Source organism: Schistocerca gregaria, chromosome 2 (assembly GCF_023897955.1).
Source record: "Schistocerca gregaria isolate iqSchGreg1 chromosome 2, iqSchGreg1.2, whole genome shotgun sequence".
NCBI lineage: Eukaryota > Metazoa > Arthropoda > Insecta > Orthoptera > Acrididae > Schistocerca > Schistocerca gregaria.
Window position 1 is genome coordinate 359,323,235 of NC_064921.1, and position 16,558 is coordinate 359,339,792.

A 16,558-nucleotide genomic window follows, 5' to 3' on the forward strand; every position below is an offset into this window, starting at 1 on the left:
CTTCCTGTCAAGACTGTACCATATGGTGTGCCTGTTCAGAATATCCTCAGGAACACCTTGGCCACCCTTTTGAGAGAAGGTGTGAGCTGACCTCTGCAGACGCCACCTTGACCAATGTTGACAGCGCGGTCCCAAGAAGGGGCGTCGGCGGCCGCGGCTGGACGTGCTGGCGGCGCCTCCTCCCCCACCCCCTCCCCGCCGCAGCGACGCCCAATAAGACGGGCGCGGCGGGCGCTTTCTCCCAGTGGCGCGCCAGGTGCCGGTCAGCCGCAGAGTCAGACTCCAGTGCGTCGCCCGCAGACATGCCGCAGCCAGCACAGACGTCGCAGCAGCAGAGGGTGGCGCAGCCGGCGCGGCCGCCGCCCCCGCGCCCCCAGCAGCAGCCGCCGCCTCTGCTCCGGCTGCTCGCGCTGCTGCTCGCTCTCACCCTGCCGACGGCGTGTACCTCCGCCGCCGTCATCAAAGAGACACGTGAGCGCCCACATCTGCTCTTCTCCTACTGTACTGGGCACTAGCAATGTGTACAGCAAAAAAAGCTGACTAAATCCTTCGTTATTTCTAATATTAAAGCCATCCGAGACGGAGTAGATTAGCATAAATTTTTATCAGGGGGACATCCACAACAGTTCTCCAACGTATTCGTGGCAAGCGTATTCGCCACAGTTGTAAACAAATGTAGTAGATAAGGTCACCGTTTCATGACCTGTCTTTTTAGAGACTCCTAGATTGTGTAAGGTGTATGCAAAGTAAACCTCACTTGCCCTGAAATCTGTATTACTAAAAGGATAGGTAGTGTCATGGTACTCTGTCTCGGTGTTGCCCATCTAACGACGCACAGTGCATATTTATTCACCGAATTTATTAATCTACTCATTAACAGGTATAATCGAGTTTAACGCAGTAAGACAAGTGTTAATATCACGAACTGTGCAAATTTTTTGATACAGCACGACTCAACACACTATATTGATCCAAGTATCGAGAAAGATAGGATCTAGTGATTTGGAAGAAACTTGACACATACTTTCAAACTTTCATGAAAATTCCCTCGCTGACACGATCCACAAAGTGGTGACCGAGCGAGGTGGCGCAGTGGTTAGCACACTGGAATCGCATTCGGGAGGACGACGGTTCAATCCCGCGTCCAGCCATCCTGATTTAGGTTTTCGGTGATTTCCCTAAATCGCTCCAGGCAAATGACGGGATGGTTCCTCTGAAAGGGCACGGCCGACTTCCTTCCCCGTCCTTCCCTAGTCCGATGAGACCTATGACCTCGATGTTTGGTCTCTTCCTCCAAACAACCCAACCCGCAAAGTAGTGAAAGGAAAAAATGTTAACGTTTACTACATTTTCGCTGTTCATGCAGCAAAACTACCCTATCAGGTATGATGTTTTAATTTACTACCGGCTATTTCCAACACATTTTGCAGACTGTATCCACATAAAAAATGTGTGTGAATTCCTAACGGACCAAACTCCTGAGGTTATCGGTCCCTAGACTTACACACTACTTAAACTAACTTATGCTAAGACAACACACTCACCTTTGCCCGAAGGAGGACTCGAAACTCCGGCGGGATTGGCCGCGCAATCAGTGACATGTCGCCTCTGACCGCGCTGCCACTCCCTGTGGCTGTAGCCACATATACCACTGAACGTATCTGCAAAAGTATATCATTTTACGACTTTTAGTCCGTGAGATATGACATCATAAACTTTGACATGCATCAACAAATAAATTTTGCTTAAAGCGGTGAGCAAATTGAGAGGTTCAAATTCACCCAGTATTTCATAATGAGAGCACTTTTCTTACCTTTCCCTCCCCTAGATGCTTAACGTCAAATATTTAACACATCTGTAAAGTAATATGACGTTTGAAGCTCTTTTATACATGGGAGTTCGAATCTTTAAGGAATCTGGGTTTACTGATGGATAAACCATGCCTTATAACTGTCCCAGTAATGACCCACAAAAGACATCAACAAACATAATTTGACTGCAACGAACTAACTGAAAGGTAACTGAGCAGGACATGATTATAAATAATCGCCCAACACAGAAAAATAGGCTTACTGCATCGACGAAACCTGACTGAACCCGAGAAATTGTTTATAAGGAGCTGTTAAATGAAAACAACACAGATGGGAAAAAAGTAACTAAACTGTTTATTATTTCAAAATTAATCGGCATAACTGTTAATACCATTTATTCTACTGTGAGACAAGACGGTCAATGCCTTCATGAAAATATGTTGGCAGTTGCCCACGGAACCATTATTGTACCCCTTCGTCGGAAGAAAATCGACGTCCATAAATGTTTTCCTTCATGGCTCTAGAAATGTTGAAATCGCGTGGTGAGAGAGTGGTACTGTATGGAGTATATGTAGGAGCTTCCCAGAGAACTTTCTACAGCTTACTCGAAACCACCTTGGCGACTTGTGGGCGGGCCCACATCCTCCGTTCGGTCCCGACCTCTCCTCATGCCATTTCCATATTTTTCGAGCCCTGAAGAAAGACATTCATAGGTGTCGATTTGCTTCGAACCAAGAGGTACACTCCTGAATATAATTATGATTCCGTAGGCAAGCGCAAACATTGATTTCCCATGAAGGCACTGATTGACTTGTCTCACAATGGGATAAAGGTATTAATAGCTGTGGTTACTGAAACAATAAACAGTTTACTTACTTTCTTCCATTTCCTTGTTTTGATTTGTCTGTCCTTTATATAAAATACTTGCAAGATGGAATATCCATAGTCCATAAGGATGTTCTAGAAAACAGTGCTGAGAATCACTTTTTGCATGGTGGTTTGTGAAACACCAGATAGATATACTTCTGTAGATACACGAACTGCGTCTCTCGGAGCAGCAACTGCGTCGAAACGTACCTCTCTGGTTGTTACACACTCGCAAACAACAAGAATATGTAATACTGTACCTAAAATAAGGGTTTGCACGTACGACGCCCAGTTTAAAACGAAAATTGGGAGAGGCATTAACGGAGGTCTGGTTGCACTTTGCAAGACATGACCATGAAATCGTGACAGAGTAAAAGCTATGCTCATGTAGTAAATATTAATGGCCAAGGAAGTTCAAATGAATGAATGAATGAACGTAATTTCCCCGACGTGTTATTAAATCAAAAGCAAATAGAGAGGATAATACACAGCTATCTGACAGCACGGAGACACGTGATCCGTAAACTAGAGATGCACACAGAAAATGCACTAAGTCTCCAGGCAATGCCACACATTTAACAAATGAAACAGAATGGGAGAATGATTAAGCTGGATGCTTTACTTTTGGAAATGAATGACTGGATTCGGATTCTGCACCAAGTTCGTAACTACAGACCCCGTAAGACAATAAAATAGTAACGGAATGCCAGACATGCTTTCCGTCGTAGCAAATATAGCATCGACGCTTAAATCCGTGAAAATCTGACCATCTAATATAAATACCCCGCATACATAATGGAATCACTTTGCTAATAGGCGCTGACTACAGATAAGCGCAATAATCTAAACCGTTTCATCAAAACCTCCAGCCTGCGACGGTGCCGAGAACAAGTAACACGTTCACGCCGTGCACACCTATGAACAAAAGTATGTTGTTTGATAATGCTTCGCCGGCCGGAGTGGCCGAGAGGTTCTAGGCGCTACAGTCTGGAACCGCGCGACCGCTACAGTCGCAGGTTAGAATCCTGCCTCGGACATGGATGTGTCTGATGTCCTTAGGTTAGTTAGGTTTAAGTAGTTCTAAGTTCTAGGGGACTGATGACCTCAGAAGTTTAGTCCCATAGTGGTCAGAGCCATTTTGAAAATGCTTCGATACTGCGTGTTCGCGAACTGGCTGCAACGCTAACAGGCCTAAGCGACCGGAAACACGAGACCAAACCTCACAGCAAGGAGACATCAAAGATCTCGACTGTCTGTAGTCGACTTTGTTACGAGGTCATCTTTGCATGCATTCTCCAGTAACTAGTTCACGAAATAAAGTAATAACGTATTTGAAAGTTGAAAGTAGCTACTTAACAAGCACTCTGTACAGTAAACAACAAACTTCTGAACCGAGGTCTCAGTATCCATATGAAAATTATTTTGTCTTAATTACGCTGACCGATCTCCTTCTTGTCGTCTCAATCGCCAATACACTAATGGAGGAAAGTCGTGTGTGCCTTCTGTCTTTCGATCGTGTGTTTGTATTTTAACGATCTGTGGTTTCTTTCTAACGCGGAGGCGGTGAACAAGTCTAGATTTGGCCTGGACGAGTCTGGGGAAAAAGCTTAAAATCTACTCTCCGGCTTACCGGTGTATTAGGCAAACGATCGTGAATCAGATGAGTGAAGTCGATCTAGGTCTGGTTCATCTCACCATCTTAACATGTCAGAGAACTGGGATTTAATTTATCTGTCAAGCGAGTCAGTATCCAGTACTAAGCTGAAAAAAGGAATGTTATGGATTAATGCACTTCGATATCAATGTCTTCGGAGCACTTTAGAAGAACAATGATGTGGCAGAAAATTGGGTACTCCTTATTTAAAGCAATCATTCCGATATTCATCTGAAGTGATTTGTGGAAACCACGGAAAGCTAAATCTAGATGGCCGTACAGAAATTTGAATCCCACTACTCTTGAATTCTAATTCTCAACCATATTAAAGCTCGAGCTGTAAGTGAACAACAGATTTGAATAAAAGTGCAGACAGGGGACCTCTTCCAACAAAATTATAAACTCCAACTTTTGACGTTGTTCTCGATATCCAAAAAGCTGTTGAGAGCACATGACTCTCGAAAATGATTTAGGTAAAACTCGGCAATTCTTCTAGTAAATAAAACACATGGTAGGAATAAATATGCGATAGGATTAAAGAGTTCCTGCTAAACGAAAATCAGTAATACTTTCTTAAAAGGGAAACACCGTCGGGAATAAAGCGATACGTGGTGTACTTCAAGAACAGTGGTAGGACTGTAATTGTACACTATTTATATAAACGGTACATAAATGAACTTGCGAACAACGTCTATAGCCAACCGAAGCTGTTGAACGACTACACACGGGGCTGTCGTGGTTATAAAATCGTTACGAGATGTGGAGAGATGAGCTATTTATCATATTTTGGTGCAAGGACTGGCAGCTCACACCATTGTAAGAGAAATGTATCGTAATCCGTTTAAAAACATAATCATTGGAATCGTTGGAATCACTCATAATAAGTAACCTGGAACGACCAAATAAATACAGACTTGAGTAAAATGTTTTCCAGTCTGAGCTACGTTACAAGAATCCTGAGGAAGTGTAATTTTCTCAGAAAGGTTGCTTGTGAAACTCTCGTTTGATCAAAACTTGAGAGAGTGGGATATTCAATTAATTGAAGGGAACAATGAGATTCATTACAAGTGTCTTAGTCAGCGAGTGACAACCAAAGAAATGTTTAAGGTTGCGCTACGACGAGCTGTACGAAAATCTTTGGATAACCTATTCTGAAAATTCGATACTCCCCTTTTCCATATGAGTCAATAAATATATTACCCGCTAGCATACATTTCGATTCATGTCCACGATGATAAAGTCAAGAAATTTTGGACTGGACAACGACATAAACAATTTTCCTGCATCCTAAACATCCATGTATGAAAAACGAAGCCCAGAAAATAATTCTAGTACATTGTGTACCATTCACCAAACGATATATGGTGGCTTTAAAAAAGTACACATAAATGTAGATGTTGGCTGAAATTTTGTTTAAACTGTTAGGAGGGCTGCACCTGTTCAATACACTATGGATGAGTGCAGCATTTTATAACTTGGAATTTCAAGATCCCTACGCTGGATACTGTGCTCGGCAGTTCTTAGTAATGAACGGAAAAAGAGAAAAAGTTTAGACTCTAGCACACCGTCGGCATCGTCACTATAGGCGGTGCACTTGTGCAGTTGGACAAGGATGTGAAAGGAAACTGGTCAACACTGTCAAGGTGAAATATTCTGAAAAAAGGAAGGTTAGGGGATAATCTCCCGCCGATGATAAAGTCATCAGAGACGCAGCGCAAATTCAGATTGGGAAAGAATCTGGAAGGAAATACGCTCTGGGCTTTTCAAGGGAACCAGTCCAGAATTTACTTGAAGTAGTTTACGGAAACAACAGAAAAGCTAAACCTGCATCGCCGAACGGGGATTGAACTGCCGCCCTTCCGAATGCGAGTCCAGGGTGTTAACCACAGCGCCACCTCGCTCCATAAGAGTCACTCCGGCACTAGTCCGTAGCCATTTAAGGGAATCGCTTAGAGCCTGAAAGATTATAAACCATCAGTTATTTGAACCCATCGCCTTTCGAATGTCGCTTTTTTGTCTTTACCGAAATGCTATGTCAATCGATAGATGAAAAAAGAAAAGAGAAAGAACAGAATGCAGATTCCAGTGGTAGCCCACTTATCGAACGTACGGCACTGAACAATATGCTCGACAATTCGAGTAAACGATTTATCACATGGTGCCAGCAGCACGTTCTGATTGTTCGCTGTCTTGTTGTCTACATGAGAATCCCGTCGCTGTATAATTGTAAGGAGATGCATAACGACTTGAATGTATCTCAAGTTGGTTCACTAAACGACATCCCTCTTAAATGTAGGTAAATTGCAAGTGACAACTAGAGAGTACATGAGAGTATCCTGTTACAAGATTAATAGAAATCTTAGAGAACCCACCAATGTTTAATTAAGAGGCATTACAACGAAGGCAGTGAGTAGCTATAGCAGCTACCCTTCGCGGTAGACGAATTCAGCACAAGCGTTGGTAGTATACTTGGCCTCAGCTAAAGAGAAAAAATCTATTAAAAACTCAGAATGTTTCACATTATAATGACTGCCCTTACGAAGAAAATTTTATAACACAAATTTCAAGACACGTTGCGACACTGGGGTAATGAAATGGAATAGTCGTTAAAATAATGGACTCTTGGGGGTGGGGGGGGGGGGGGGGGGAGAGGGATTTATGTGTAAGTCTTTATTTCGACGTCCTTATTTCTATTGGTATTATGGATCACAGTTACTACTTCTCGCATGCAAGTTCCTATTTGCTAGCTGTAGTTGGAATCTGAAGACATTCTAGATACTTTCTGTGATGTTCACGGCTACGGCATCAACCGGAATTCATAGCCATGATTCTCAAATTACTGTAGCAAGTCTCTGGACTGCATCAAGTAGTTAGTTTAACTGCACTGCCAATCCAATAGAAAACACATCTGCTACAATGCTGCTGCTAGTATCAACATGAACTAACCCACAGTCCCGGCTGTAAGAGTACATTCCTTAACACCGACCGGCCTCTGTGACCGGGAGGTTCTAGGCACTTCAGTCCGGAACCGCACTGCTGCTACGGTCGCAGGTTCGAATCCTGCCTCGGGCATGGAAGTGTGTGATGTTCTTACGTTAGTTAGGTTTAAGTAGTTTGAAGTCTAGGGGACTGATGACCTCAGATGTTAAGTCCCATAGTGCTCAGAGCCATATGAACAATTTGAACCTGAGAAGCGACAGGACAGACGTATGTATTGGTGAAAGCCCTCCATAAAGCCCTCAACAGCTTGTTTACGTTGCTTCCTATCACGACATGTGATCTACTCTTACTCTATCCCATAGTATCTGACGGTAACGTTCTTTTGTCTTGTCTGTGCGGATTGCGGTTTTCCTGTGTATTCTGTATTAAGACTGGGACGGTTACTCACTCCATGCTGCTGTTAAAACAAAGCTCCCTTTCGTCTCTGGAAACCCAACAGCATGTGTAATTAACCACAAACATCGTGTTTAAACGTTTGGTTTGTAAAGTGAAGTCCATCAAAGCCGTAAGTGACGTTTGTCTGTATGTTTTGAGCTCATTGTTCGCAGATCCACATTCCTAATAGAAAACTGTGAAGAATGTCCGCCTGCTTAACTGGGTGGTAACGTGCTCACCTCCCATGCAAGAGAGCCTGGGTTCTATTCCCGGCCAGGTTGGAGATTTTCCCCGCTCGGAGACTGGGTGTTGTGTGTGTTGCCCTCTTCATCATTTCATCCTCATCACCGGCGCGCAAATCGCCCAGTGTGGCGTCAAGTGAAATAAGACTTGCAGTTGGTGGCCGAACTTCCCCAAATAGGGGCTTCAGAGCCAACGATGCCAGAAGCTCATTTCCATTTTACTGTGAAGAAGGGTGCGTGTAATGTAAAATAATCATACGTTAAACTACACTTGAGAGGATCGGCACCGCCAATTTTCATATTTACGATTTGGAATCGAAGGGATTGGGTTTCGAAAACTGTCCCGTATGAGGACTATGTCATGTTTATCTTTGAAGGTAGGCTGTATTTAATGCTTTTATTTCTGGTCCCCCTGTAACAGACTGTTAAGGTGGCTCCCAGATCGTAAGGATTCAAGAAAATGTCACCCGCAAATTTGTATGCTTAGTAAAGCATGCAATATTCTGATGAAAAATGGGTTGCATCCTCTAAGAGTTCTTTAAGTTTGCTTTTGTGAGATTGTTCCTGCGATGGGTATTTCTCACACACTGGAAATTCAAAATCATCGTACAATAGATAATCGCTGTCAATCTATGTAGAAATTTATTAAGTATTAAAATGAAGGGGTATGCGCAGACGTCGACTCTGAGAAGTTCCTATTTGTCTTCGACGAACATTGTTCCAGGAAGCGTTGACAGCAGTAGATGATAACGGGAAAAGTGCAAGTCGCATTAGTGCCTAACGGATGCACTTTCCCTCCGCCTAGTGGAATGCAGCTAACCCGAACGTAACCTCATCGGGAGAAAGCAACAGAAGCGATTACCTGATCTCTCAACACTCTGAACACAAAGGACAAAGCGTCGGTCACTTTTCAGCAAAGCTTACTTCGTTCTGCGCTAAACGAAGAGGCTGTTAGTAGAATTTATATCAGGTCAGTGTCAAAAATTACCTCCACGAAGATTATGATGGTATGGCAGACGTAAAACCGAAGCACATGCGAACATAACACACGATGTAAAAACAAAAATATCGACACTGAGCTTGGTAGTACAGCCACGGTCGACTAAAATTATTGACGAAATTCCAAACAAAGCATAATTAGGAAGGGGATATCAGATTCAAACCGGTCTGTTTCTCATAATAGGTTTTTAATCACCGACCTATCTCCATCAATACAGTTCGCATAACTGCTGAAATCTTGATTAGTCACAAGTGTTGTAGCAACTGTTCAAAGTACATAGTGGCACACAATATAACATTAATGGACAGAAAACTCTGCAAGTAATGTGACTGTAAAAGGAATATAAACAGACTGGGTGTAGTAGGTACTACCTTTCATACAAATAAGGTTTTCGATGTTATTTTCAGTATACATACTGTTTTTGCCATTTTACTGTTAAATTCCTGATCAGTTGTTTTATATATTGTGCATTTAGTGATTATTTAATTATTTATTCGTTTACAAATTTTTTAAGACGATTTTGTATTTTGTGTCTCAGTCCTAAGGTCCGGGATCTGATCTCCAATGCAGCACAGTACTATAACTGGCACAAAATATTACTTTCATCGGAAATAGTATTTATGGCAAGCAAAAAATTTCATGTTGCGCCTACGTTTTGAGTCCACCTACAACTATGGATCCTCCTTGAAGAGCTGGTTTAACCTTTTTCATGTTTTATTAATTTTTACGTACGGAGTGTGATGTTGACATTGTACGTTTCCCCTTCTCGCAAAGGAATTGAAAGTGACTATTACTGCCTACTCCCGTCGTGTACTGGCCGGTTAAACGGTTTTAAATTGGTTACTTTCACATTTACTTTCGATTAATGCAATAACAGACATGCCAAACAAGGAAGGAGTTCCATAAGCATATGTCACAATACCTACCGCGTAAGAGAAGCAGCAGAAGAAGAAAATCTATTTGCCCTGCATGTCGGGAAATAATAAGTTACTATGATTCATTAAATACGTTTCCAAAGATATCTAGACAAGTTCAGAACTCGTCCTCTAAAGTATCGCTAGAAATATATATGATTTATTGTACTTTCGCATGTCTGCGTTCTATTTTTCAATCTACATGTAAATAAATAATGGCATTCAGTCCCTATGCAGCAATGGAAATAACTAGGATTTAAGACCGAAAGTTATAGTAGAGGACATCTATAAAACAACCGGTAAACCTGTGTCCAGCAGTGCCGCGGACGAATGAACTACACAATTTTTCTATTCGCTCGATCATGAGTTCCTGGCTCCCCAGTTTGATAGCTGATTATGCGTTTTTAAAGTATAATGATAAATTAAATGTCAGAGGCAGAAGAACACTACGAATAGGTCTGTTGCGAGAGAAAAATAGATTACTTAATAGATAAAATCATTCGAGTCTTCCCCTTTTTCAGGAAGATTGCATGAAAATGTAAGGTGCGAATCAGCGCCCTTACTCACTCTACCGAAAGGTGTGGGCTAAACCCCAGAGTACTGTTGTGCCGTCAATAACATGGGACGAAAATTTCTTCCACCGAAGGGGTTCGGAACCGCCTACATTCGGACCGGCACCCCCGTAGTGGCTTCTTCAGCGACCGCTGCTCTTTGGACGGGTTCGGGCGGATTATTCAAAACAGTCTTGTTACCAATTGATGGCACAGCTGAAGGACAAATAATTAGCGCATAGATTTCCCGAGTTGTCGGATTTGAAAACCTGAGGTGGCTCTTCGGCTGCGGTAGTCCTCTTAAGGCCATGCCGGCATACTCGCACTGGTTCGAACGGAGGTTCTCTGTACGCCAGTCACCTAGACCGACCAGTAAGGAAAGAGGTCAAATAATATTTTTTATGTCATGGTGCTACGATTGTTTTGATGCGGTCCTCCATGATTTACCGTCCTGTGTCCGTCGTTTTATCTTAGAGTAGCACTTACACTCCTCGTCCTCAACTACTTGTTCTAGTCAATTACAGGAATGAAATTATTATCTTGTGAAACGACCATAGCAGCTCCTATATACCGTTACATAACATCAAAGAAGTTTCACATGTGTTTCTTAAGTATCATCATGCTGTTTCGACCCACGTTCACATTTATCTAGTAACGACTGTTGCAGTACATTCATGATCCTTATATGTTGAATTAGCATTCATCGGGCAACCTATCGAGAGTTAATGGAAGCAGTTTCTGATTCAAATCGTCGACGCCAGAATATGTCATAACGTTTCAAATTTCACGCCTGTACCTCTCTAGAAGGTAGCAACACAGTTCGCGTTGGCAGTGGCCGATACACAGTATTCGGCGGCCCATGGTTAAGGATCTGCAGTCAGACTATGGTGGCAGGTGTGCTATGAGTGTGTAAGCGCCCAGACCAACGCGATTTTCATGAGTCGAGGGACTGTCCGTGGAGCAAGCATATAACGAAATTCGTCCCGTATATGGTTGCAAATGCATTTGTTGGATATTTTTGTTCGATTAGATTTAGGAATTCATCAAAGGACAAAATAAAAAAGAAATTCATAAAAAGGGAGCGTTCTAGTTATCTTGTGATGGCATATTGTTTCCTGTCTAGGGGTATTTCGCTACTCACAGGACACATCGCTCTTGTGGGTTGCAGCAACTTAAAGAACCAAATAACTTGTTATATCCTGAGCTGTCACTTCTCATATGCGAACGCTGCCACAGAAATTCCACGCTGCAGGTTTTACCGCTTTGTCGAGGGATGGGATAAATGTTTACGTTTAAAAAGGGGATTATGTGGAAAAGGAAAATAAATTTCAGGTTGAGACACGCCGCTCTGATGTTTATGTCCCAGTTTGAGGCTTATTTATTGACTCATCCACGTGACATATGGGTCTCTAATGGATATATTTTTGGATACTGATACCGACTACTACTAACTTCAGAGACAGTTATTTCACAAGTATATTGTAGACACTGGAACTGTTTAGCACCTGGGATCATATACTTGGAAGTAACCAACATCACTGCGACTACGAAATTTAACGCTTTTTCTGTGTGTCCAAGGATAAAACACCTAGGTAATGCAGTCAACATAGTACGAAAAGGAAAAAACTTCCACTCACATCCTTCAATGGTCTTAATCATGTTGGGCACACATATTCCCTCTGGTGTTAACGTCAGCGATACAAAATTTCGGAAAGGAAGGTGGTGCGGAAGTAAAAAGCTCTAAAATCGTATGTGTTCCTGATCAACAAACAAAGAAAAAGCTTTCTTCACGCAACGTATACCAACTTAATTGACTCAACGACAGCAGAAGGCGATCTCCAGAAGTAAAAGAATGCCGCGTATACTTTTATATTTTCGTTGTTTTCTGTTAGTTTCAGCTTCTATTAAACGAAGTACATTCTCTGACTACCACAAATAATTTCGTAGCTCCCCACACGTTCTACATGCACATTTCTCAATCTTCAGTTTTTATTGGCACTTTTCTTCCTCTATCGGGTCGGAAAAGAGTGAAAATACAGGAAGTACATAATATTAAAGTTCCATAGCCTTCGAAATCATTAGGAACGGAGTGATTGCTGGGATTTGACGAGAATGGGGAAACAATCGACCGTGGCCTTGTTAATTGAACCTTTACGATATCTGCTTGAAGTAAATTATGCAACCTCTGCAAATTCCCAACGAAAATATTCAGCTCGAGGTTTAACGCTGCTTCTTGTGGTGTTGTCCAAATAGTGATGTCTTGTGTTCAAGTTGGTACCTGATGATGAAACCACAACCTAAACACAGCGCTGCCAAACACAGCCATGAATGAGGACGTCTACGAAGACACGCCTTCAAGAGGTTCCGTACGCGGCCACTTCTGGTAGTCTATTTAGAGTGCAGGGCTGTTCGCCCCCTGTTTAATAGCCCACTCTTTGGGCAGTCACTCTGATAGCAGCATCATCATAGTTCAGATCCAGCAGGGGCGATCCGGCGTCATTAGAACAGTGTGCTGAACTTCATAATTAAATGTAAAGTAATATTTGACTGTCATTCAGTGGAAGAATTAAACTGATGTTATTGCCAAATGAAACTGTAGGGTACCAGAGACCTGTTCCAGTCTCAAACATCATACATGTCTGAGAGTTGAAAAGGTCTCTGGGACCATATAGTTCCATTTCATTAAGTTCCTATGCCTAGGTTTCAGGCAGGATGCCCCATTTCGTTGGATGCTAGTGCTATTCCATTACAGTTGGAGATCTCTGCAATGTTGTTCGAGTTGGGGGAATACAGTGTGGGCTGATGTGTGAATCAGAATGTAGATTGAGGATGCAGGCGTGCTAGAGTAGTCCGTGCAGTTGCGCAAAGCCACCGTGCCAAGGCGGCATACTGGTTAGCGCATCTGCATAGTGAGCAGACCTGGGTTTGAATCTTGGCCTTAGTATAAATTTTCATTGGTGGCTTTAGTCTGCATATATCTTATCAATGTGTTACACAACCGTATAAAATGTATATTGCCCCTCATTTGGACATGGATGTCTTTAAAACTTCCAGTATTAAAGTATTTTAATGGGTCAAATGGCTCTAAGCACCATGGGACTTAACATCTGTCATCAGTCCCCTAGACTTAGAACAACGTAAACCTAACTAACCTAAGGACATCAAACACATCCATGCCCGAGACAGGATTCGAACCTGCAACCGTAGCAGCCACGTAGTTCCGGTCTGAAGTGCCTAGAACCGCTCGGCCACAGTGGCCGGTAAAGCTTTTCAATGAAACTGATCTATGTCCACTATACGGAGTAGAATCTGTTCGATCTCTTTCAGAGATGAAAAACAGAATTGTCATCCAGGCTTGCTATGCGCCATAAAACTTATACCAAATGCGTCCTTAGTGTCTTACCGCATTTTCCATCTTGGCTGATGAACTTGGAAACTAAGCTGAACACAAGTACCTAAACAGTCACTATGATGTCAGGCCGGAAGTGTAACGTGTAATATGACTACGCAGTCCTTGTTTATGAAGACCTTCTCGTACAGCATAAGGTACGTCACATAGCTTTCCAGACAGGGAGGCGAAAGACACGGATCGAGTCCGCACGGCGGAGTAATGAAATGGGCTGGTACACCGGCGACTCTGATTGCGTATGGTTTTTAGACGCTTTCCCACGCTCGTTTAGGTGCATTTCGGGCTGGTCCTCAAATCCTACTTTAGAAAATATGAAACACAAACAGTTGAAATACCACACACAGCAAAGTTTACACGTTTCGCAGACAGTGAGCGCACACGACTTGCCTCCTTCATGTTACAACTGTGGTGTCAGAATGACGTCCGGAGACGAATTTAGGTAATAATCCTGAAAACGTGGACGCCATGGTGGACGGGATTAACGCTAGGGACTAAAAGAAGAAGAGAACTCTTCGGTGAAAACTGTTTTATCTGTATTACCAATTTCTTAACCTGTAGCAGTATATAACAGAACTAGCAGACCTTCTGCGGCGTTTAAGAAACAAGAGCAGTGGAGACACTGGCCCCATGCTGCAAGCGTTGATCGGGGGCTATTAGACGCTTGTGAACGAGCAAGCAGCTACAGCCTGAATGCGCCACGTTGAGGCACAGAGCAGAAAATCGCATTCCGCTTGGGCGTCGCTGCGTTTTGCAGGATGGTCACGACTGGCCGGCCTCGCCACGTTCGGTGGCGTTGCATACATACGAACACGCTGACTGTGTCCTTTTCAAATTTCACGGCAGAAAACCCACAGCTCAAAACTGACACCAGCGCCAAACCGCACCTTCGGAGAACGATGCCTTGCCAAACCTTGCGTAGTTGCGAAACGTGACTGTAGGTTAAGCCCGTGGTGATCCACAGCTCGTAAACATTTGAATAGCGTCATGATTTACTGCCAAGAGCTGCTGATAATAGTTCCTTACTGAATAACCCCTTTCGGTACACGTCATCTCATATGTTCCCTATATACCAACTAAAAGAACATATGCAGATCGTTACAAGATTAGGCTACCACTATTCTGCTAATTGGCGTACATGTTAACGAAAGAACTCACGTAATAAAAATGTCACATACTCACACAGTGGTCGTGCGGTAGCGTTCTCGCTTCCCACGCCCGGGTTCGATTCCCGGCGGGGTCAGGGATTTTCTCTGCCTCGTGATGGCTGGGTGTTGTGTGATGTCCTTAGTTTAGTTAGGTTTAAGTAGTTCTAGGGGACTGATGACCATAGATGTTAAGTCCCATAGTGCTCAGAGCCATTTGAACCATTTTTTTTTACTCACATAAAAACATACTAGGCGACATAATATCAGTGGCGTCATAAAATTCATGGTACGCGCTACCGGCGTAAGGTTGCCTGGGAGTGGGACGAAGGTTCAAAAATGGTTCAAATGGCTCTGAGCACTATGGGACTTAACTTCTGAGGTCATCAGTCCCCTACAACTTAGAACTAATTAAACCTAACTCAGGATATCACATACATCCAAGCCCGAGGCAGGATTCGAACCTGCGTCCGTAGCGGTCGCGCGGATCCAGACTGTAGCGCCTAGAACCGCTTGGCTACAGCGGCCTGCGGCAGACTAAGGATGGAATCCAAAATAACTTTACAAATTAGTTCAACAGGATCTTGACACATAAAGACAAAACTATGTAACTGAAAAAAAACCATTTAAGAACAATTCCTGATAATCGGTCAACAATGTTGTCAAATAGTTCAGTGAGACCAATGACAAAAGGTCATAATGTTAGTTCAAATACTTGATCTCAACTCTCCGAAAGGTCATTCATGGTTACGTGAAGTATGATAATTGAAATTTGCAACAAATGTTATTCTTTTTTTAAAATATACAGTTTTTGTGTGCCATTGATTACCACTGCTGAAATATTTACAGACAGTTTGAATAAGAGAAGCAAGATAATATTTCACCAACTGACGTTACATAACAATCTCTTCAAAGATTCTAGGAAAACAGGTTAAAAGCAGGTAGGCCACAACATCTATAGAATGTGCTTGACTAAAATGCAACAAACGATTCAGGTATACCGAGAAAGAAGTTCATTAAAAGGAAACAGAAAACAATTAATGTTGCTCGGTATGAAATCACCACACATCGATCAATGTGGTCCGGACGAACGGACCCGAAATTACTGAGGGCTGATCTGATACCCTGCTCACCACGCCCCTCCTTTCCTATGCAGCCAGTGGCAGCAACCCCCAGGGCACAAACATACAATGATGCCCTGATGAACAGAGAAGTAATTTGTAAGTAAAACGAGTAAATACTCAACTCATTAGATTACACGCTGGCAGCTGTAATGGTACTTGAATTACGTAGCCATTACGGCACCTCACCTCAAACTCTCGATACAAGCAATATTCTACTGTGTTTCTGTAAAATAGTTAACTTCTGTGACAACATTCAGATTTGATTTCATCAACGTAGAGGTACCTCGATACACCGATATGTACATATTGCAATGATATTAATCTTATGTGTATCCTTTCTTTTGTCACTATGATCTTTGACGTACTTGTAACTCTGATTTTTGGGCACGTAAGCGGTTATTAGAGAGTCAGGCTTTGTTCGTCATGCTTAAAAGACGCTAATTGTAGTCATTTTATGAAATGTGAACTT

The 16,558-nt window shown here is 42.7% G+C and overlaps 1 protein-coding gene across 1 annotated transcript in view; it reads left to right on the forward strand.

Annotated features, from left to right (window-relative positions):
* The first annotated feature begins 249 nt into the window (after positions 1-249).
* LOC126337067 (circadian clock-controlled protein daywake-like) overlaps positions 250-16,558 on the forward strand; it is a 111,312-nt gene continuing 95,003 nt past the window's right edge. The window contains exon 1 of the mRNA XM_050001397.1: positions 250-471. Coding sequence (XP_049857354.1) covers positions 303-471 — 169 coding nt within the window. The 5' untranslated portion in view covers positions 250-302. The remainder of the gene's footprint in view (positions 472-16,558) is intronic.